The 21,733-nt window shown below is 42.6% G+C and overlaps 1 protein-coding gene across 1 annotated transcript; it reads right to left on the bottom strand.

Annotated features, from left to right (window-relative positions):
- Nucleotides 1-162: 162 nt before the first annotated feature.
- PLEK (pleckstrin) lies at nt 163-19,908 on the bottom strand. The gene is made up of 9 exons (XM_009983215.2): nt 19,762-19,908; nt 15,937-16,092; nt 10,573-10,754; nt 9,252-9,343; nt 8,329-8,513; nt 6,570-6,674; nt 4,387-4,470; nt 2,377-2,446; nt 163-1,491 (listed from the first exon to the last, which is right to left on the bottom strand). Exons 1-9 carry the CDS (start codon nt 19,807-19,809, stop codon nt 1,352-1,354), a joined length of 1,062 nt encoding a protein of 353 aa, XP_009981517.1. The 5' UTR covers nt 19,810-19,908; the 3' UTR covers nt 163-1,351.
- Between the last annotated feature and the right edge of the window lie 1,825 nt (nt 19,909-21,733).

Here is a 21,733-nt window from a genome sequence, read left to right as displayed (position 1 = left end):
TGGTATTCAATACTAAGGCAAAAGACCTTCAGGCTCATAAGCTCAGACACAGGTATAATTAAGCAGAACTGAAGAAAAGCTTTAGTTATAGATTTATTTTTAGACTGAAGAGATCTGAATAAGAACTCTTAAGGATAAGGCACCTTATTAGAGCTACAAAGAGAATTTAAAAAGTTACGTTTATTTGCACTCCAAAACACGAGTCTGCAACACGAACAATCTACGTGCAGAATCTGACATGAACTTTCAGCTCCCACTTCAAGTTTAAGACTTTGATACCTACAGTCAGACAAAAATATAAGGATTGATCGGGTAAACTGACCCTGTCCAATAATAATGTTTATTTCAGTTACAGCAAGCAAAAGGTTTCTCTTATATTACTAAGGCACAGAACCAAGGACTGAGTATTTTGCTGGAGGCTGAAAAAAGATAAATAAAAACCTGAACAAAATCACTTCCATCAGTAGTTCAAGTAAGTAGCCCATAGATCCTTTCCCTTCTTCTGCAAGATTCTTAATTCAAATACAGGTCACATACAGGAGTACATGACACCCTACCAACTGCTTTGGAGATGTAGATGAAGGGAAAACCATGGTCCTAGAGCAGATTCTTGTGGAGAAATTTAGCAAAGGTCAAAATCAGGTCATAAAGTGAATTGAGATTGCTTCAGGTTTGACATACCATGGGAAGAGACTTTTCCTGCATAAAAGCTCACACCACTGTCATTGAGTTATACTTGCTTTCCACATGGTGTTTCCATAGTTGTCTGCATTCTTCCCTTCCTTAACACTGAAGCATTATAAAGGAGTGGATCAGGTTTCCAAGTGAGTTGATTTCTTTCCTTAAATCCATGGCATTACTTGTGTAGGTGAACATGGCAGTAGAAAGATCACTGGCTGGTAAAGAAGAAAGTGTAAAGTTTGTCTTGGGAAGACTTTGAAATATCTGAAGATACTGAACCACAACAGGCTGAATGGTAGGTGACTAGCTGAGCTCCTTGCTTACAGTCAGTGACACGACTCTGTCCTCTGTTAATGGTGAATGCTCATTATCCGCTGTGGCAGCTACCTTCTTAAGGCGGACTGATTAAGAAGCACACACTAATATAGCATGTTCTATGCTATAATTCAGTAAAATATTTAGTAAAATATTACCATAACACGAGTAGAAAATCTGTTAGTTTGTTAGTGCCCACTACAGAATTGAAAACTATTACCCACCCTCACCCCCACCCACAAGCCTTAGGACACCTTTTTGGATGATACTGTTTTCTCTCAGTGACATGCTAAAATTCTTGTTTTGTTTTGAGTAACAAATTTCAGTTGTCTGTCTTCTTGCTGGCAGATCATCTTCACTTTCCAGTCCTGGAAACTGCCTGAATTGCTTTGATCCACTCTGTACGCTCTGCGGATGAGGCTGCTTGCAAGTAATAGTGGATTTCATTTGCTGTGATGATTTCAAAGAGGATGTTGTCGGCGTCATACTTTTTGGCTATGGGGAAGAAATAAGGAAGTTAGCTATGAGAGAATAAAGTCTTGTATTTACGATGTTTCTTCCTTTACACACTGTAAGGGGATCTCTGTCCTTTCTACACCTGTGCCTGGTCAGGGCTTCGCAAACAGATTGCAAGATTAGGTCCATGAGACAGGTCTCTCTCAGAGAAACAACCCATGAATTCTGCACATTTCACCTTTAAGAGTGAGTGTCTGGTTAATTAATCTCCAATCATGGAAGGATCTGCAATCCTGCAGACAGGTCATATTCCCCAAACTCTCCCATGCTTTGCCAGCTACAAAAACAAATGCTTAAGTTCATGTCACATCCAGAATCTCCAGTTGTTTTCACATCTGCCAGTGCATCCTACACAGGTGCCGAGATGCCAACAGACTTAAATGCTGGGTATGATAGTCTGCCTCTCCAGTGGAGAGGAGAATGCATGGAATGAGTGTTTCTTGTTCCTTGCAGCAACACTTAACCATTGCTGTTCCCACAACTTCTAATTCTGGGAGGGAACAGAATGTGAACAGTAATAATTTGTTGGCATTTGTAACATAAAGCTTCCATCCCAAGTTCATGAACTGAAAATCGCAAACTGAGCTCACTTTGTTTAAGGCCAGTTATCCTGACATAGGGATGGCATCATCCTTTTGACAAGTCTTCTCTAAACAACTGATAAAACACAACATCCCTTGTTGCTACCTTTACCACAGTATCCTTCTCCAGTAATTAAGACAGCAACGGAGAGCCTAATCACTAGAAGAATTACTGAATCATTGCACATAGATTGCTTTTCAGTAAAAACCAGTTGTGATTTCAGGTAGATTGAAAGAATGTATCAAAAACTTATTACACAGCTCATTCAATATGGTTCCTTACAGTCTGGCATATCTTCCACTGCAGTCACCACAGAGCCTCTCAAGTGAATAGCTCCTAGCGGTTCTTCTCCCTGGTGAGGACATGAAATCAAAATGAAATACAACACTTCTGAAACTTTTCACATGTTAATATCCAACTACAACTCCAGAACAGAAACAAAAACATTTGCTGACTTGGCATGTCATCTGGGAAACCAGAGAATCCTCAGTCTGTGTGTGAGGTAGAAGGTAGGGGGTGTGGTAGGGGGAACATCTGCAAATAAATAGGACATCTCTCTTGGGATTTGGAATTCAGAGTCCGCAGAGTATTTAGCATGTCCTAAACAAAGGTACAAGAAGAATATAAGCCTTGTGCCAACTTTAACTTTTCCTTTGATGTCACAGTGAATAGAAAAAAGAGATTAGTTAGGAAAAGAGTAAATGTTAGAAGTACTCTTACCAAGCAGCTATACCCTTATTCACAATGTGGCCTCTTGTGCACTTCAGGACTGTGATAGTCAAAGAAAGGTGAACATGCATTTTTGTTGGCATAAGTCTAAACGAAGCAGTGCCTATACAATGACACACCTCAGTCCTTTGGGAGGGGAAACCAGGAATGGAAAAGGCAAGCTGGGAATAGAGGTCAAAAACTCCTCAGGGTTCATTCTCCAGTGTGTCTAGCCTGCCTCTGTCAAGGGGAACAGGCACAGCGTAAAGCACCTGTAACCCACAACACAATGGCACTACTCCTGCAGCAATGCAGGACAAAATAAAACCTGTGGGCTGAATCTACCTGAATGCCAGCTTTTGTGGGGCAGGTTTTGACAGTGGCAATGCCCCTTCCTTCCTTAGAGCAGGGTTTGGCCCATTAGGATTACACAAGAAATGGAACACCATGTCTCAGCCGGACACAGAAAATACCTCGATTATAAAATGCAAAATGACTGTACTGTGTTAATTTGAGCTTATGACCTCGTTCATTTGAGTCAAGTGAGAGCACGCATTAATTCTAACTAATTAATCACAGACAAAAGGTGAGAGCACAGTTCAGTGCTGCCTGTTCCCAGGTCTGGGTGGCACTCCTGTCCTCGTTTTGACTGGGACAAAGTTAGTTCGGGGTGTTTTTTTCAGTAGCTAGAAGAGCTCTGTGTTTTGGTTTTAGTCTGGGACCCATTATGAGAAGAATGTTGATAGCACACTGATATTTATAATTTGTACAGAGACATCAAGGACTTTTCAGCTTCTTGTGTTTTGCCAGTGTGCAGGAGCACGACAGGCTGGGGAGGGAGCATGGCTGGGACAGAGGGTCCACAACACCCCTTATGATTTCAACTTAGACTTAAGATTGAGGGCCAAATTGGCCAATGGAGTATTCCACATCCTACAATGTCATGCCCAGTATATAAAGAAAGGTTGACTGGGAAGGAGAGCTCTTGCTCTTCCAGAGGCTGTTTCCAGGGCTCTCTTGGACTCTTGGAGTGCTGTCTCTCTCTTGCTCTCTTTTTGGGCCTCTCACTTGTCCAGGATTGCAGTGTCAGGACTTATCTGTTTCAGGATAGTTTGCCAGGACAGGACAGGCATTGGTCACCAGGTGGTGAGTAATGACACTGTGCATCACTTGTTTGTATATATTATCGCTATATATATCCATATATTATCATTATCACTTTTAATTTTATGTATTTATTATTAAACTTTTCTTATCTCAACTCACGAGACTCCTTCCCTTTTCTCCTTTCTCTTCCCCATTCCCTGGGGGTGGGGGAAGGTGAGCAAGTGGCTGTGTGGTGTTAAGTTGCGGGCTGGACTAAACCATGACAACTTGCCACCCTGACTTGGCAATCCCAGAAACCATCCTCCCTTCTGCTTTTCCAGAGGGTGGCCAGGCAGCGCAATCACAAACAGCCCCACTGTTCTGCTTGGTCTTCCTCATCACACATTCCCATGCAAATACTCCGTTCAGATATTTCGACAGGAAAGCAGCTTTAAAACAAACAGGGAAATAAACCAAAGATGACCAAATGCCTCTTACTCCAGCAGGATCATAGTAGTGAAGATATGCAGGGTCCTCTCTTAAAACAAACTTCCTCACTTTCCAGTTCTTCCTCCGATGACCCTAGAAAAATTCAAAACCAGCAATGTCATGAACTGCTTTGCCTGCAAGTGCTTACCCTCACATGAGGGTAAAAAAAGGAAAAAGATTAATATTTTGGACAGGAAATATTCACTGGAGTAGGACTTGAATCTGGGCTTTCTGCATCCCAGTTTTGCACAACTGGGTTATCATGCTGGTTTCTCTTTTTATTTTTCGTACAAAGAAGAACAGCTTCAACATGGGAGATTCCCCTAAACATGTCTCGTAGTCTGGTAGTTATGACATTCACATGAGGTCTGCGATAATTGGCTTTAAATGCTTGCAACAAAATATGACTGCAAAATGTCTTGCAGGAAGGTACCTTGAACTACTGGCAAGAATGAGCTGAAGGTCCTTCTCTCCCTGTGGAGAGAACAACCAACAACAACAAAAAAAGGCTTATCTGGCTTAAGCATCCTGGAGAGAGGGTTTGTGGCTGAGAAACACAAGCAGAAATAACACCACCTTCTGATATGGATGTAGATGCCTCATTGCCTGTTTTCAAGACTGAAATGATGGGGGGGGAAAATCTAGATCTGCTGAAAGCCTTCTCAGCCGAAGCAGTGACGCTTCCAAGCAATGATCCACAACTCTGAGGGTGACCAAATCCAGACTAACACTGGTGGAAGACTGTCACTAATCACTTCCTCTCAGCATTTCAAAATATTAGTTTCTCAATTAGCTACGCTATTTGCAAGGAAGCTCTTACTAACTAGGCAGACGTGTACGTGACAGGGTAAAAGTTGGCAGAAAGACATGTATCTGTTTCTTCCATTGCTTTTGAGTAACCTGATTGAGCAACAGAAACACAAGTGAGCACCACCAAAAAGTTCTTAGTCTCCTAAGGAATATTTTAAGAGTGGAGGTTCAGACTTGATATTAGGAAACATTTCTTTACAGAGAGGGTGGTCAAACACTGGAACAGGCTTTCTAGAGAGGTGGTCGATGCCCCGTGTCTGGCAGTGTTTAAGAGGCATTTGGACAATGCCCTTAATAAGATGCTTTAACCTTTGGTCAGCCCTGAAGCGGTCACGCAGTTGGACTAGATGATCATTGCTGGTCCCTTCCAACTGAACTATTCTATTCTCCTCTCCTATGAAGACAGGCTGAGAGAGTTGGGGCTGTTCAGCCTGGAGAAGAGAAGGCTCCGGGGTGACCTTATAGCAGCTTTCCAGTACCTAAAGGGGGCCTACAGGAAAGCTGGAGAGGGACTTTTTACAAGGGTGTTTCGTGATAGGACAAGGGGCAACGGATTTAAACTGAAAGAGGGCAGATTTAGGTTAGATATAAGAAAGAAATTCTTTACATTGAGGGTGGTGAGGTACTGGAACGAGTTGCCCAGAGAAGTTGTGGATGCCCCATCCCTGGAAGTGTTCAAGGCCAGGTTGGATGAGGCTTTGGGCAACCTGGTGTAGTGGAGGGTGTCCCTGCCCATGGCAGGGGGGTTGGAACTAGATGATCTTTGAGGTCCCTTCCAACACAAACCATTCTATGATTCTATTAATTGAAGAATCCTGGTCTTGCCTTCAGTTTACTACTATCTGCTTGCAATGGCCTGAGAAAGTAAGGATCTTATAATGACATTCACTGTATTGCTTAAAGTTTTGCTGGAAAGGAAGGTATACAGTTATCTTCCATCTTACAGATGGGACAGGATCAAACATTAGAGACTGAAAGGACTCCTCTGCTCAGGTATGCTGAAAAAGACTGTGAAAACTTGCAACTGAATCCAGTTGTGTGTCCAGAGGGACACCGGACTGGCAGCCTTTTTGCTCAAGTTCAGTTCAGCATTGTACCAGTGACTTGTCACATCTCCTGCTTTAGCACTCTTTCCTAATTAAAACTATAAACTGTCTTATTTTGTAGTAAGAGCAATAAACCTTGCAACGCTGGACAAAAGCCCTGCTGCCATGCTACAACAAGCACTCTTTGTGCAAAGGCAAGAGTGACAGAGACGAAACTTGTCAAGTGCAGAGATGGCATAGGCTAGTTTTTCTCCTCTCTAAAGCTTTCAGGTGTAAAACAGTAATCTTGTATCCATGCAACATCATCCCAGTGACATGATGGAACACAATACTGACCTGTTTCAGCAAACATCCTTGTTTGACTACTATTCCTCTGAATTCTTCTTTCAGGATCACATCATCATCACTAGAATTTCCCTCGCAGAAAAACCCACTGTCTGGCTGCATGACCACAAGAGAAAATTCAGAAGTTACACAGCTGCTGCATATTTATGCACACATACAAATCTGGCTTCTCTTCAGCTTCCCTCTACCCTGTGTTTTGCCACCCAAAAAAACAACCCTTCTGCTGGAAAAATCTCCCAGAGAAGTTGAGGAGCTCCCCAAGCCACCATGGAAGCATTTCAGTGTGAGGTAGGACTATGCCACTGGGTCTCAGGGCATGTGAAGAGAGCTGGAGCATCTGTGTATATGTCAGTGCCTCCATTCTCCATGATGCTTGGTGTCACATCTCCTCCATGATGGACAGGCTGCCTCAATCGCACAATGTCACAGGTTTTTAAATGCACAGACAGTAGTTCATATGAAACAATGGCAGCATAGCCAATACACTCCAAGCTGGCCATCCCACACTCAACACACCCTTCCTCTTCCTCCATTCATCACAACCATCTAGAATTTGGGAAGAAGAAATGCTCCATCTAGGCTGTCTTTTCCAACAACAAGAACTGGCCTCAGTGTTTTAAATTCACAATTTTCTATAGCTGTGATGTTGTGATGTGTGCACTGAGCACAGGCTGTCTCAGGATCCATGCATCACATCCATTCCACGCTAGACAAAGTGTGATGCTAATTACTGAAACTTTACACTGTTCAAATGACATAAATGTAGGCAACCTTTTGTATGGCTTAGAGTAAACATCTGTGCTGCTTACTTGTATGATAGCAAGTCACACACTGAGCTGCTGTGACTTCCCCTCACCACTTTGGTATCAAATCAGACTAGGAACAAGCTGAGAGCTAGCAGAGTTGGGCTGCTAGAAGCAGTGTCCCAGGTAGCCAGGAATTGTGATGGCCACAAGGCTGCCTTCACCAGCAGTGTCTCTGCTTGCATTGCTGCACAGGTAAAGTCTCCCTACCACAGACACATTCTAGGAAAACAAATGAAGTAAAGGAGAGTCAATTTGTTGAAGTCAAATGATTCTAAGTGGTAAATATAAACAGAATTTTAATAGTCAAGCATTTTTACTTGACAGAAGGTATACTTTTTGGTTAGCATAAGTTCATAAGCCAAACAGCTTTAAAATAGTATTTGAATGTGACATTGCAAGTTCTTCAAATCAATCTACAGAATATGAAGCAATAAATTGAAAAGGTTGGGTAAGCTACCCAGGACAGGTCTTATTGGGGGATATTAAAAACTTTCGCTTCTCTGCCCACAGGCAAGCTGTCGAGTCAGATGCACTGAGTCGGATTGGGTGGCGCTGCACAAAAATGGGTTTGTAGCTTGTGCCACTCTGAGAAGCTCCATGATAATGAATTACTCTTCCCTTCCACTGAATCATTAGGGGAACTGGTGGCTAAATTCTGGTCACTGGTGAAATTATTGGGAACAAAGTCGGAGTTAAAAAGAACCCAGCTTGATCTCAGCACTCAGCTCACACTTAGAAGGGTGCCAGAAAAAAAAAAAAAGTCCTACTTACGAATATTGAAGTGAGCCAGTTCCTTCTGAGTACCACATAGAGAAAGACAATTAACATGGATTTCTGTACAATCTTTCCTCCAGGACTTAAGAAACCCAACAAGAAGCCTGAGAAAAGTAGAGCATCGGCAAGTCTGGGACAATAGGAAAAAAAAAACAGAATACAACACTCACAAAGTAATAGTAGGCATCGCTGAGATCTAAGAAGGGAGTGTCTGACAGTCCCTCAGCAGCAGCCTTGGACGTATCCCCTGCAGGCTGTAGGTAGCCTTCACTCAAGAGGGAAGAGGCAAGCATGAGACCTTCTTTGCGGTTTCGGATGGAGTTGCTAGACACCAGCCAGTCAATCACAGAGGTACCTGGTTACAAAGAAACAAACAATATCAGCCACAAATCCAGACAGATATGAAGAAGCCTAAAAATAAACAAGGCAACAAACCTACTCCATCTATTCATCAATCTCCTGAAAGATGTTCTTAGTGACAACGCAGAGAGCTGATCTAGAAAGGTGCCTGGGTCATCCAGTGAGGTAGCGCTGACCCGACTAATGGCAGGGGCAATACAACTCTTGAACACTGTACTTGAGGGAGAAGAGAGCTGGGAGAGGACACAGGGCTGAGCTGGGAAGCCTGAGACACAGGGACTGGAGAACTACAAAGGACAGCCAAGCCTGGAGAAGGCAGTCTTCCAGGCTGTTATGATACTGACACAGTGCTGTTGAAACAGAGTGACTTTCAACTCTAGTATGCACAGATTTCACTTGGAGCAGGACAGGAATTCAATGTGACACAGTTTGTTGATGAAAAAATGCAGAAAGGAATAATTCTTCTGGAGTTAAGTGTTTCATGCAACTTTCTACAAAGATCTACTTCAACCTAGGTAGATTTCTTCCTCCTCTCTTGCTTATCATGGCCACAACTGAACACCTTTTCAAGCTTCATCCTTTGAGCACCTCCTGTGTTGGTCAAGAAAACATCTGCCAGGTTTTCTTCTCAAAATTCTCTGTGCTCTACAGAGCTTAGAGCTCTTTTATCTATCTTCAGCCTCTCAGCCCTGTGCTCCCTTTATTGTAGGGAAAAGAGGGACGAGCTCCTTACCTGTAAAGCAGTGATTGAACACTTTTTTATCTTTTTCCAATTTCAACTCCTTTATTCCCTTTTCAGGATCTTTCATCGAGAGGTACAAAGCACTGTGCATAAAAAGAACCACAGACACTGTTAGCAAATAAAAAGCTTTAGCTCATACAACATCATTGTCATACAATATCATTGTCGTTCACAAGGTCTTCATGTTTTGCTGGCATATTGATCTCTGCAGAGCTATAGGATGACTTAGTTTCTTGAAAAATTTACATTGCAAAGCCTGGAGGCCTCACTACATCACTGTCGCAGCTGCAGGAGCAGAGTGGGGAGTGCACAAACGGCTCACCACATCCCCGTATTTTGAGAATGGAACAACTTGTGGTGACTGTAGTGTGAAGAGAGGAACACCCACTGCTGAGGCACCTTCCCAGGGCCCCACAGCCTCACTGCTATGTTCCCCCAAAGGTCCTTGGCTGAGCAGAAAACCCATCGCTGTGACATCTCCAAAGCCTGCATGCCCTCAGAGGCCTTAAGTAACCTCAGTGACCCCAGTCTGACTTTCTTCCTCCCACTCGCTCTTCATTTGCTCGGAACTCTTGTTCCTTGGAGCTCTATAATGACAAGGAGGATGAATATTAAATGTCACAGGCTAAGTCCTTTGGCCTGTTAGTCAGGGTGGTGCTCTGCTGAAGCCTATGAAGTCAGATTTAGTGGGATCTTGGCCCCGTGCAGTTTTACTGTCTTGTAAGGAACACTGCAGGCTCATTTGTATCTTAGTGTTTACTGCTTAGAGGCAAAAAATAAGTTGTCCTTATTTTTTGGAAGTACTGACAAACAGATGGCTTCCTGTGCGTGCCCTTTTCTTTTCTTCTCCCTTTGCCAGTTCCAAGTTCTCTGGCAGGCACCACTCTCCTCTCACCATCCAAAAACTAGGATAACATCACTGTTTCTCTGGAAAGCAAACAAAAGGCTTAAAATATTTTTGCAATAAATTATATATGGTATGAAAATGCCTCTCCTGGAAGAAACACACTTTGGCTTGGGTCTCCTTTTGCACTGCAGTGTGCTCAGAAATCTCCTTATCAGCAAAATCCTTTGATAAAGAAGCATGTTTTGGTAAAAGATTATGTATTAGAAATGATCTTCCCAGTTTTGATCACTAGCTGATTTCTGCCACGTCTTCCACTCTGAAAATGTTAGTCATGCAGAAAGGAGTCTGAGGAAAACTAGAGAGGCAGCATGGGCAGACATGCTCATAAGCTCTTCCGGACTGAGGTCACATATCTGGCACACTGTGGATGGAAGTAAATGAGGGAGCAGAGCTATGAGAACAAACCTCAGGTTGATTGTTTCAGGCAGTCTGATGGACTTTCTCGTGGATTTTCTGGCAAACCTTTGGCCTCCATCTATGCAACGAATTGCTTTCTTGATATCCCGTACCCAGGCATCTCTTTCTTCCAGGTAAGCGGCTTGAAAAAAGTGGTCCTGCTGCTTGGCTGCAGTGAGCTTGAAGACAAACTGGAATGTTTTTTTAAAAGTTACTTTGGTGTAGCCAGTTGAGCACGTTTAACCTAATACCACCACGACATACAGCCTACCTGTGCCTAAGGGACTATGGAAAGTGCCTTAGAGCCACAGTTAAATTAAAAAAACTCTGAAGAAAAGCATGAACAAGCAGTGCAGGTAACTGATTCCTTTTGTCATTTCCCTGTGAGTGGTCCTGACGCTGTCAGTACAGCCAAGGTGAGTGGCACTGATATAGCTGCTGATTTTAACTTTTGCTGGGAAGTTCAACACAGCTGAAAGGCTGAAGTGCCCAGCCCTTGCAGGCTGACAGTGGGTGTAAATTCATCTTAATGCTTATAGAGATGTGGTCAGCCTGAAAGAGGAAAAAAAAAACCCTCATCATGTTGCTCAGCTACTGATTCACCAGGGGAGAGAAGGTCACAGTCACACTGTAGAGTAGCTGAACACATTTGCAGCCTAGAAACCTTTAAGGGCTTGGTAGGAAGATGATATATGCAACTGTTGACTACACCTCATGATCACTACCTCTCTAAACACACTAAGAAAGACTATTTCCCAAAAATGAGAAAAAAACCTTTTTTAAAGGTAGCTCAAAGCAGAAAAACATACCAATCTGAAAAAAAACTCACAAAGTTCACACTGTTTGATCTCATTTTCATTCAGTGATCTTTTCGGTGGAAAATCTGGATCCAATGACCCATTCAAGAGTGTTTCCACTTCCTCTAAAATATAATTCCCCATAAGTGGAACTGTAATTTGTTCCGTACTTGTATTAGAAAAAATACAACGGGTTCTGACTCAGCAGGCATCTAAAAACTACAGGCTGATCAGCAAGCAAACAGCATGGCTTTAGGAGGGCAAGTAGAGACTATCATCGGAGAGCAGAGCAAGTCCCACCTTCAGCAATGAAATCAAAACACTGAACGAGTCTACCAAAGCCCATGTTTGTAAATAGCATATTCCCAAACATCCCTAATAGGTGTCTTCCAGATTGTTGCCAATGGGGAAAATTGCAGAATTCCCGCTGACTTTCATGGAAGACAGATTTCAAACTTACAAAGCAGTGGGTCCTCAAAAATCTATTTCAGACAGAAAAACAACTAGTTCTTATCTGACATTTCTTATCTTATATTTCCAGCAACACCCATCTTTTCTATCAGGCAGTAAAGAGCTACATCCTGAAAATCAATGTACAGTGCATGTGAAAAGCAAACAGACAGATCTCTCCAAATCCCAATATCCAAGGGTCATGCTAACACACCAGATTAACAAAATGAATTATCAAAGCATTAAAGGAAGCTTTTACCAAAGGAAAAATCAGCATTCTCACAGTCAAAGAGCTGAGAAGTAACATACAATGAAATGCTAAAGAAGAGTTTTCATTTCCAGTACACAGAGGAGACTGGGAAAGCTCTTTCTCTTAACTTTAGGTTTTAAAAAGCTAGACCACTAAGCTAGACATCCAGGCTTCCTCTGAAATTGGTGAAGAGATTGAGTCTCCAATCCTAAAAGCGACCAAGTCTCTCTCTCATGATGTCTATCTGTGCTTTTTAGAAAATGAGACCATTAGATTGAACTCAATGCCAACAATTTAGATATTTTAAGTTAGGACAAATGAGTCTCACCATGAGCAACCATACTTGACAATGCTGTCCACAGGAAAGCCATGGGGGAAAAGAGAAAGCACAAGTATAGCAGAACTACCATCACATTAAGCAATGATCAAACTTCACATCAAGAACAGCAAACAGTGGTGAATGCATTTTGTAATAAAATCTCAAAATATGCAGTTACAGCCTCTTCTGAACATGTCTGTTTAACAAATCCAAGATTGCTTCCTTTCCCCTCAGCACCTGCTTTTTGCAATGGATTTAGTAAACAAAGTGTGTTGGTGATGTGCCCTGAGGTTTTAAGCTAGGCCCTGATGCAGATACACAAGCCGATTCAAAAAGCTGAAATCCAACCAGATGACTATAAAAGTCTGCTCATGGCTCAATAGTCCCTGCTCCAAACTGGACTCAAGTGTGTGAGACTGGACTTAAAACTGACCAAGTGAGAATTACCCCACTTTTCACCCTACAGAACTCCTACCCTAAAAATATACTTTCATTTCTAGCCATATGAAGTAAATGTATGCAAACCACCAAGAACCAGAATAATTCCCATAAGAGGAAGAACTGTGTGTTTTGGAATGTAACCAATGAGAAGGCAGGATGGAACAAAGAGGCTTTGGATTCAGTAGTACAGTAAAGCTGTAAAACATAAGATACAAAAATCAAGACACTACAGTTTCAAGGAATACATGTAGAAACTTAGGTTTAATCATATTGGGCGGTAACCACTTGTAAGAACCACCTCCATGATGGCATTGCTCATATGAATGAGCATACTGCAGTTTTAACTGTTAAAACAGTGCAAATTTTAAGAGGAAAATATGTCTCCAGGGCTCCTGGTCTGTGGACTTGCAGAACGATCTCACCAACTCGATAAGGAGGATCTGCTCCAACAACTGCTGAAGTCATCTGGATCATGTCCACTGACTTCAGCAAAGTCTGCATCACATCTTACTTAGGAAAAGGTGTTTTGACTGCCTGAACCCCCAAGTCTGATATACTTCTTTTCTCTATTCTCTCTTAGAAAAGCCCCCCTCAAACTAAAACGAAACATGATGTAAAACAAAGCACGAAGTAAAGCTCATTGCAGTCAAAGGAACGATCCTCAAAGACTTCTCCACCCTTCGATACAGATGCAATGCATCTTCTGCAAACTGGTATGTCCTTTTGAGCACGTGAGGATCTCTCTCACTCTGCCTTCAGCAGACATTGGATACTTCAGACCCCTCTGCCTATCTTGCAGAATGCGCATACACTGGTGAACTACCTTGTCATTACTGTGTAAATATATTAGTGTTACCGACATTTCCAAACAACTACTATAGCCCAGTACTGATGTCAGTGCCTCTGTGGGAATTAAAAAAAAACCTACAACCCTCCCCTCTCAAAAAAAAAAACTTTTTGGAAAGAAATGCTTTGTGAGCAGAACTTAATTTCTACCATTATAATGTAGGGTCTGTGAGACTCTTGAACGTAGTACCCTTCTCCCCACGCATTATACCCCACGTATAGAGTAACGAGTGCTGTGCTGAGGCTTGTTAATTAGATAACGTAGGGACGTGGTTTCAAATCAGCAGAACTAGAACCAAACGTGTGCAGATACACTTAATTTCTGTTCCTTTGTTTGGTTATTCAATGTTCCTGTCCCGTGCTCTAGTGCCTAGCCGTAATTGTGCTTCACCTTTATTATTTATGGTTTACAAAAGACAAAGCGCTGTAACAAAGAGCTCCCGGCCGGCGCCCAGGCAATGCACTGACACACAGCCATGCTGGCTGAAGCAGAAGCTCAGATCCAAAGCTGCAGAGGTTAAACAGTAAGGTTTTCCCAGCCATGCCCAAGGGGGGCTCAAGCAGGACCTGTTAGTAACAAGGAAGAGTAAATGGGCTTGATTAGCAGTTAATCTCAAACTCTTCTCAATCCTTAGGACAATCGACCTTGCCAGCTCAGGGATCAAAAAACCTATGATGGGCACGGAGTGGGAATGCATGATGATGCAATTCTCTTTCCAGTCATGATAATACAGTCTCCTGTGGACAACTGCCAGTAGCTAGATAAAGCTAGGAAGAGCAGATAGCTCTTGATGATCCTGGTCTGGGTGGGATTTGCAAGGTAATGGCCCTCTAAACCCTTTTGTTCCCAGGAGAAGGAGCCATCTACAACTTCTTGGACTCAGCACAGGATTAACAGCAATCTTTAATCTTTGCCCCATCCTTCTATTGTCCTGCCTCAAAGAGAGCTTTTAAGAGACCATTTTCTTTAAGAATAAACTTTTTTTTTCTCCATATAAACATGGAGTCTGCACAAAGAAAGGAAAAAAAAAAAAGAAGAAAGAAAGAAATAGAAGAAAGAAAAGAGGAAAGGAAAGGAAAGAAAAAGGAAAGCCAGCAGGTCCAAACCTGACACCAGTGACCCTGACTCCACTTACCACAAAACCTAAGGACAGGCATAATTCTCCTCACTTCACTCATACGAGAAAGTGAAGCTTGCTCTCTTCTCATGCACTCTTTCACACTTTCTATTTTTCTAGTGCTCTCAGAGACTTCTATCTGTAGTCAGGCATCCTTGTGGTACACTTCTTTAAATTGTAATTGGATCATCTTCCAGATTCTGAGGTATCCCTTTGTCAGAGATGTTCCTGGGGGTCTAACACCTATTTGATGAAACTGAGTTGCTGAAATAACAAACGACTGACTAAAGATATGATTCTTTGCTCATACTAGAAATCTTGTTTTACCAAGAGCTATTTTTCAGGAACTCTCTAATAAAATATGTATCGTTTATCTTCCTGTACCTTACTTTCTGTCAAATAAGACTCCGAATTTGCGAATATTGTGATCTGTGTGTTTCACTGGGAATTGGGACCTCAATCTGCGCACTCGCTACCCTCAGCCTTCAAGATCCCAAATGTGCAGGCAACATTTGAACTACTTTCTCTAAATCAGTTTCTACACTCTCTCTCTGAGTGTAGATATGACTCTTAGTCACTTGCAAAAGCTCTATAAGTAACAATGCAGCATGTGATTAACACAGAAGTGTGTGGGGTTGGGTAGTCACCAAATGGCAATAAAAAAGTTTGGAATTACAGCTTTATTTGGGCATTTGTGTCACAGCATTTATCTCCTTCCTGTCTCAGCAAGCCAGTTGTTGCTCTTTGACAATAAAAAAAAAATGTTTTCACTACTCATTAAACAGTTTCCCAAGTCATTATTCTGCAGCAGCTACATTTACATTTAACACAGGAATTGTGCCATGCAGCTGCTAAGTGTCCTCACAACAATATAATTTGGCTCTGCTCTCCAATAAACTCAAGAGATTAAAAAAAAAAAAAAAGGGAAGAAAAAAAAAAATCACTTTCTGAATTGCTCCTCTTCAAGTATACTGAAGTTTTCCTGAGCAGTTGCACCTTTCAAACACTACACAAATCTAAGCCTGCTTGTGACCTTCTAAGATAAGTGAGAATCACCACTAGGATAAGCATAAGGAATTTCGAATCACTGCTTTTGTGCGCCTTCAGGAATATAAATATACTGTCAATCATTGTTATAAAAACGGTACTTACCATTCTTTTGCCAAAATCTTGGCATGGGCTGTTAATAGAGCTTCCTTTTAGTGGGACCATCCCTTTGGGGCTGTTGTCAGCCTTCCGCTTGTAGAATTCAATTCCGTCTTCTAATAGCACGACCCACATTGGCTTCCAGGTATTAAACATGCTGCCCTGCATCAATAAATCACTGTGTTCATTATGTTCAACAAATCACTCTCCACACGATATCCACTGAAGATATGACCTTCCAGGGAGTGTCTGACTGATGCTAAAATAACTGTAGTTAGCATCTCAAGGGGAACATGCCACAACTGCACCGATCTTACTATGTAGCTAAAAAAACGTTGTTATTCTTCTGACCAGCATTAACTTCCTGTCGTAGTCACCCCAGCCATGAGTTTTTCCAAAATTGCATTGCCTGCCCCAGCAGGTGTTTCTTTCCCATACCAGTCTCAACCACTGTCTTCAAGATGACATAGTGGCAACATTTTCAATAATCCTCAACATTTCTGGTTGTGAACTGGCACATTAGGACTGTCTCCTTAACTTGGGCATCCTGTGCTGTATTTAGGACTTGATGCTACGATACAGTTGAGACTTGGCTGCCTGATTAGAAATTATCTGAGGTGTGTGCTTTCTTGACATATAAGAACAAACTTGTAAGAGTAATGAATAGTTTAAGGGCCTGAGGCTGCAGATCTGCAACTCCTGTGGTGAGGAATTCAGGTGCTTCATTTCATCTTTTAAAGTTTTTACTTCCTATTTCTGAAACACAGCTGTTAGATGCAAGAAATACAGAGAAAAAGATAGGGCCAGATCCTGCATATAGTGAAACACAGAAACATAGTAAAACTCCCAGGGACTGGGAAAAAAGCAACCAGTTTCTCTGTGTTGAGCACAGTTAACTGCTAGAATTACTCAGACTGTTGCACTCTATCTAGATGACCTCTCTGGTCCTGCCTGCCACCAGCTTCAAAAGCGGTCACAGTCCTAGACACCCAAGTGACTTACCACTCAGCCAACTCAACATTTAGATATGCTGAATCCCAGTAGCTCCTCTGAAGAGTTTCCAAAGCACAGCCAACATTCGTGGGCCCCAAATCAGAGGCCATCTTCAAAAATATTAGTTTCCCTTGCTCTTTCTGTTACAAAGAGGGACTTAAATTTATCCATCCACAGCATCCCTGCCCTCCTCAGACCATAGTGGCTGAGTAATGCTAAAGCTGCAGACAGAAGCAAGGCAGGCACCGTGGTGCTGTGCAAATGACTTGTTTTGATTTGTTAAACCTGAGAGCTGGGCAGAGTTGGTTACATTTGCATTTTGTATTTCTGCAGGAGTGAAGGGGTCAGAAACATACCGAGTATTTTTTTATTTATTTATGATTCCTCAAATGAACCCTTTGTCCGTCACATCCTTTTTTGCTGCCCGACCTTCCAAGAAAGGCTTTTTGCACTCTGAATCAGACTTTCTGTTCAATTACAGGGTGGAGAGGGAAAACTGTCAGCTGAAATCTTGTTAAGACCAGGACCCACTTCCAGCCTCTGCAGCTCCCACTGGAAGCAGAAGGTGCCCCACAAATGAATGCTACCTTCCAAAGGAAAGCCACTGCCCTGCAGTTCCAAGGAAACTCAGCTAAATAGGCGACTACCAAAGAGAGTCTCATCTGGGTACTCCATATGGATTGATTGTTGTTTTCTTTTGATTTTTTTTTTTGTTTGTTTTAAATAAGCCATAAGAATTTACTAGTTTTTGAGAACCCCAATTGACCCAATGGTTGATTTTCTGCTAAGAAATCAATTAAGATGATGAACAAAGACAAGAACCATTGCAATTTCCTTTTGTTTGTAGGTTTACCACAGGTTAAAATACTTGTGCTCATAAACAGACAGAAGACCAGGCTCTGACACGCCCTGCCAATGGAATCCACCATGGAGCAGTGTTAGACTGGCAGTCTCAGATCCATACCATCTGCAAACCCAAATACAGTCACACTGTTCTCACTTAAAACATCTCATGAAAGACAAGCAAGCAGGATGATGGATTTGATTTTCCTGGACTAAAAAAATTAAATTGTCACACCTACTCCAAAGACTGCAGATAACAGAGAGGTGTTCATTGAATTGCTCTCTGAAATCATCAACCACTTTAAAAAATACACATAACGTCCCTTTGGTAGGACAACTTATTTTTGTAACATCTGCAGCACTACAAGATTAGAAAATTAGCTGTTTCTTATGCTCAAAGATTACACAAGGTCCCCAAAATATACAAACAGAGGTTTTAGCTGACATAAATCAACACTGAAGTCTGAGCCCACATTTACTGGAGGTCACATTGTCCCAGCTAAAGCATTGACCCCCAAGCACAAGCACTGTTCCCCAGCCTGATGTATATATCAAGAGGAGAAGGCCAGCGACAAATAGCCTTCACTCTGCAAAGAGAGCTGTGCTGCATGGATGACTCCTTTGGGAGGTCAAATCCTTTGTTTCACTTTACAAGCATAAAGGAAAAGAGGAGCATATATAATTAGCAGGTAAGGTTAATCAGGAGCATGCTCGTCCTAGCTGGAAGCTTGGGTTGTGGAATTCACGGCAACCTCACTGATATATCAAACTGCTGGTACCAGTCTGATCTGTTTCTTCTGCTCCTTTTGCCCTCCAGCCCTTCCTCTAGCACAATGCTGCTCCTCACCACCAGCATAAGCTCACTTCTGCAAGGACAGAGCCACCCACAAGACTGGCTGTTCAAGGAAATGGGCACATTTCCACTTCCCTCTCGCCATTGCAACAGCACCCAGTAGCAACTTTAGTAGTACCTACACAGAGAGACTTTTTGGGGACCCAGCACCCACAAAAATGTGAGGGACTAGCACATCTGTATGCATCTTTTCCCCAGCATACCCAGCCAAGCATTGGGATTGTCCCAGGGTTGAAGTTCACAGTCATTCTCCTGTCACGGAGGAACATATAGCCACTTGCTCTACAAATCAGGCCATTAGAACTAAAGATCTGCAATCCACACAGCACAAATTTGGTGCTCTCCTTCCTCATGACAGCATCACTGCAACGTTGCAATTACTTTAAGAACTTACTTCCTGTCAGTTTCAGTGGAATTAAGACTGAGGAGTGGCCTCTTCACAACACTGGTCCCAGATTAGAGATCCCTCCAGCCAGCTATTCTAATGAGTGAAATTCTCATTTTGATGAGCACAGACACCACAGGAGAGAGCTCCTCTCTTGCTCCAGGACTGACACTGTTTAGGTAGGCTGCTTTAAGCCAGACTGGTCTCAATAAGGTTTTAAATAAAAGTCAAGGCTTTATTCCACCAGCTCTACCACAAAAAAACTCCACAGCAGAGGTTGCTGTGGAGTAGTGACTGCCTTCCCAAAGAAACGAAGTGCCCATGGCCCCATACACTGTCTCTAGGCCAAGGTGATCCGACTCTTTAATCTCACTATGCTTCCTCGATGCTTAACTCGGCGATTGAGTGCGATCGAGTACGTTGTGGCCATTTCAAGTTGTTACCTGTTTTGCCAAACTTCCACTAAGGGCATTAGGTTACTTAATGAAAATATAAATCTTTTGATCCAGAGGTACATCTGAGATACATGCAAAATGCCTTTCGTAGTATTCTGACACGACATAACTGCTAGCAAGTACCTCTATAATCGCTGACACCACATTGTTTTACTGCTCAAGGACTTCCGTTCATTTGCCGTTCTTTTTGGGAAAAAACGATCCTTTTTTTTAATAACTGAAACCAAAGTATGTTTCCTCACACCTCTCCACCTGTTCAGAGTTAGCTTCCTCCTCAACTCAGCCCAGAACTGTCCACCTACCTTCTTAACCAAGTAGCCCTCCCTTATGCGCATCGGTTCTCGCTCCATGTCTCAGGCAATCCTGCTCTTGGGCCTGTCAGCACCGGCAGTTGAGCTCCTCTGGCAGCAAAGTCTGTGGGCTGGGGTTTTTACAGTACAGCTGTGTCACTTTCACAAGTTCCTCTGCTAATCACATGAAAACAAGCCCATTTCCTCTTACAGAGCAAGAGATAGGGAAACGCACAAGCACATGTGTATTTATAGTTTGCCTCTGACAGAACAGGCAATAGCCTGACAAAATGCTCAACTCCATCAAACATGGTCAGCCTTGATAGCAGAGTCCTGGGAAATTAAATAAGCATTTTAGCGCCCAATCCCAAGAAATCAGGCCCACTCTGCAAACACATGAACCCTAGCAAAACGATGAACGGGCTGGCGTACTGTGTTGCTGCTTGGTGCACGCCAAAAGGATCTCAGCGACAGCTTTCCAACTCACCGGTTTTGTCACTGCATCCCTTCATTCCATCTTTGAAGTCTGACTGCCAGCGGGTGAGCAGGTGGGGTCTGGCAGCCAGCTGGAAGGCCCTCGCTTGGTTAATGAGGATGCGCCCTCTGCTGATGGAAGAAATTTGTTTGTCGGAGTTGCTCAGGTGCCGGCGTTTGATGCTGATCAGACCAGCGCATTCCATCAAGCACCACAGAACGCCACTTTCTTTGAGCATCTTTTACTTGCTGCAGAGGCCATTTGGCTGTATTTGGTAAAAGATAAGGCAAACCCATAATTTTCCAAAAGTTGATACATACCAGAGTCACAGCCTCTCTTCTCCATACAGAAAGAAGGGTGGTGGTATACAGGAGGGAATAAGGAGGCTGCTGCATTGCCACAGGCAAAGTATTCTCCCATGCACAAGACTCCAAATCACTTTCACAGCTGAGTCCATCTGGACAAGGGCTGAGGCCAGGGTTACTCCATCTGTCACCTCTGTCACTTGTAAAGATCCCCAAACAGGGACTTTTTCTGCAGGCAGAAATTCCTGCTCTCCATTTGAGACTCCGTTTGTCTCAGCCTTTACTGAGAAGTACACAGAAGTCTGACAAGATCTGTGATAGAGGATCAGAAGAAGAGCCCTCAGAGCCTTTCTCTAGCCATTCCTCACTGATGCCCATTTAGTGGTTCTCCCACAGATGAGATTTCACTCCTTCCTTGGTTATCTACATTACAGCTTCAATATTCCAACTGCTGAATATTTCTCCTCGCTGACAGAATTAAGATTTTCCTTTCCAGACCTTTCTCAACTAGCTTCTGCTTTCATGATCCCTCCAGTCTCGTCTTCAAGCTGAGCACCTGTGTGTACCAGCAATCTCAGGCTATACACTTTTCAGTGCATTCTGTCCAAAGCATACATTTTTGTGATACTTTTATGTATTTTATATTGTTTGGATTTAGTTTCTTGAACCTAGAGAGTCTCAGTATGTTGTTCCTTAAATCACACTATTGTGAGGATCGGATTGCTATTTAAGGCCCTAGTTGCTGACCAAGGCAATCATCCATTAGGCAGTTTGCAAATCAAAGATGTGATACATGCTTTCCAATTCTCTGGCTGTCAAGTATACTTGACATCAGCCAACAGATCCTAAAATTGTCAGAGAGACAGAAACTCACGCATAGCTAATAAAAGCTTCATGCTCTTTGGAAACCTAGCTAAAGTTAAAATTCATCACTAAAAAGTGATGAGAAAGCTTTGCGTCACATTTACACTAAAGAATCTGCCTACCAGTCCCAGAACCGAGAATGAATTGAAGATCCATTCCACAGTTGAGTTGACCTAACTGAATTTCTGAATTATATTTCTGTGAAGTCTCCCTTCATTTCCTATAAGCCTTAAAATGATGTTTGATGGACTCAGGAGCTTGTAGACTCCTCCTCTATAATGTCTTTTTTGGTCAGTAATTCCTTTCACTTTAAGCAGGCAAATTGCTTCCTTCTCTTCCC

The sequence above is a fragment of the Tauraco erythrolophus genome, chromosome 2 (genome assembly GCF_009769465.1).
Source record: "Tauraco erythrolophus isolate bTauEry1 chromosome 2, bTauEry1.pri, whole genome shotgun sequence".
Lineage (NCBI taxonomy): Eukaryota > Metazoa > Chordata > Aves > Musophagiformes > Musophagidae > Tauraco > Tauraco erythrolophus.
This window is presented reverse-complemented; position numbering and strand designations above follow the sequence as displayed.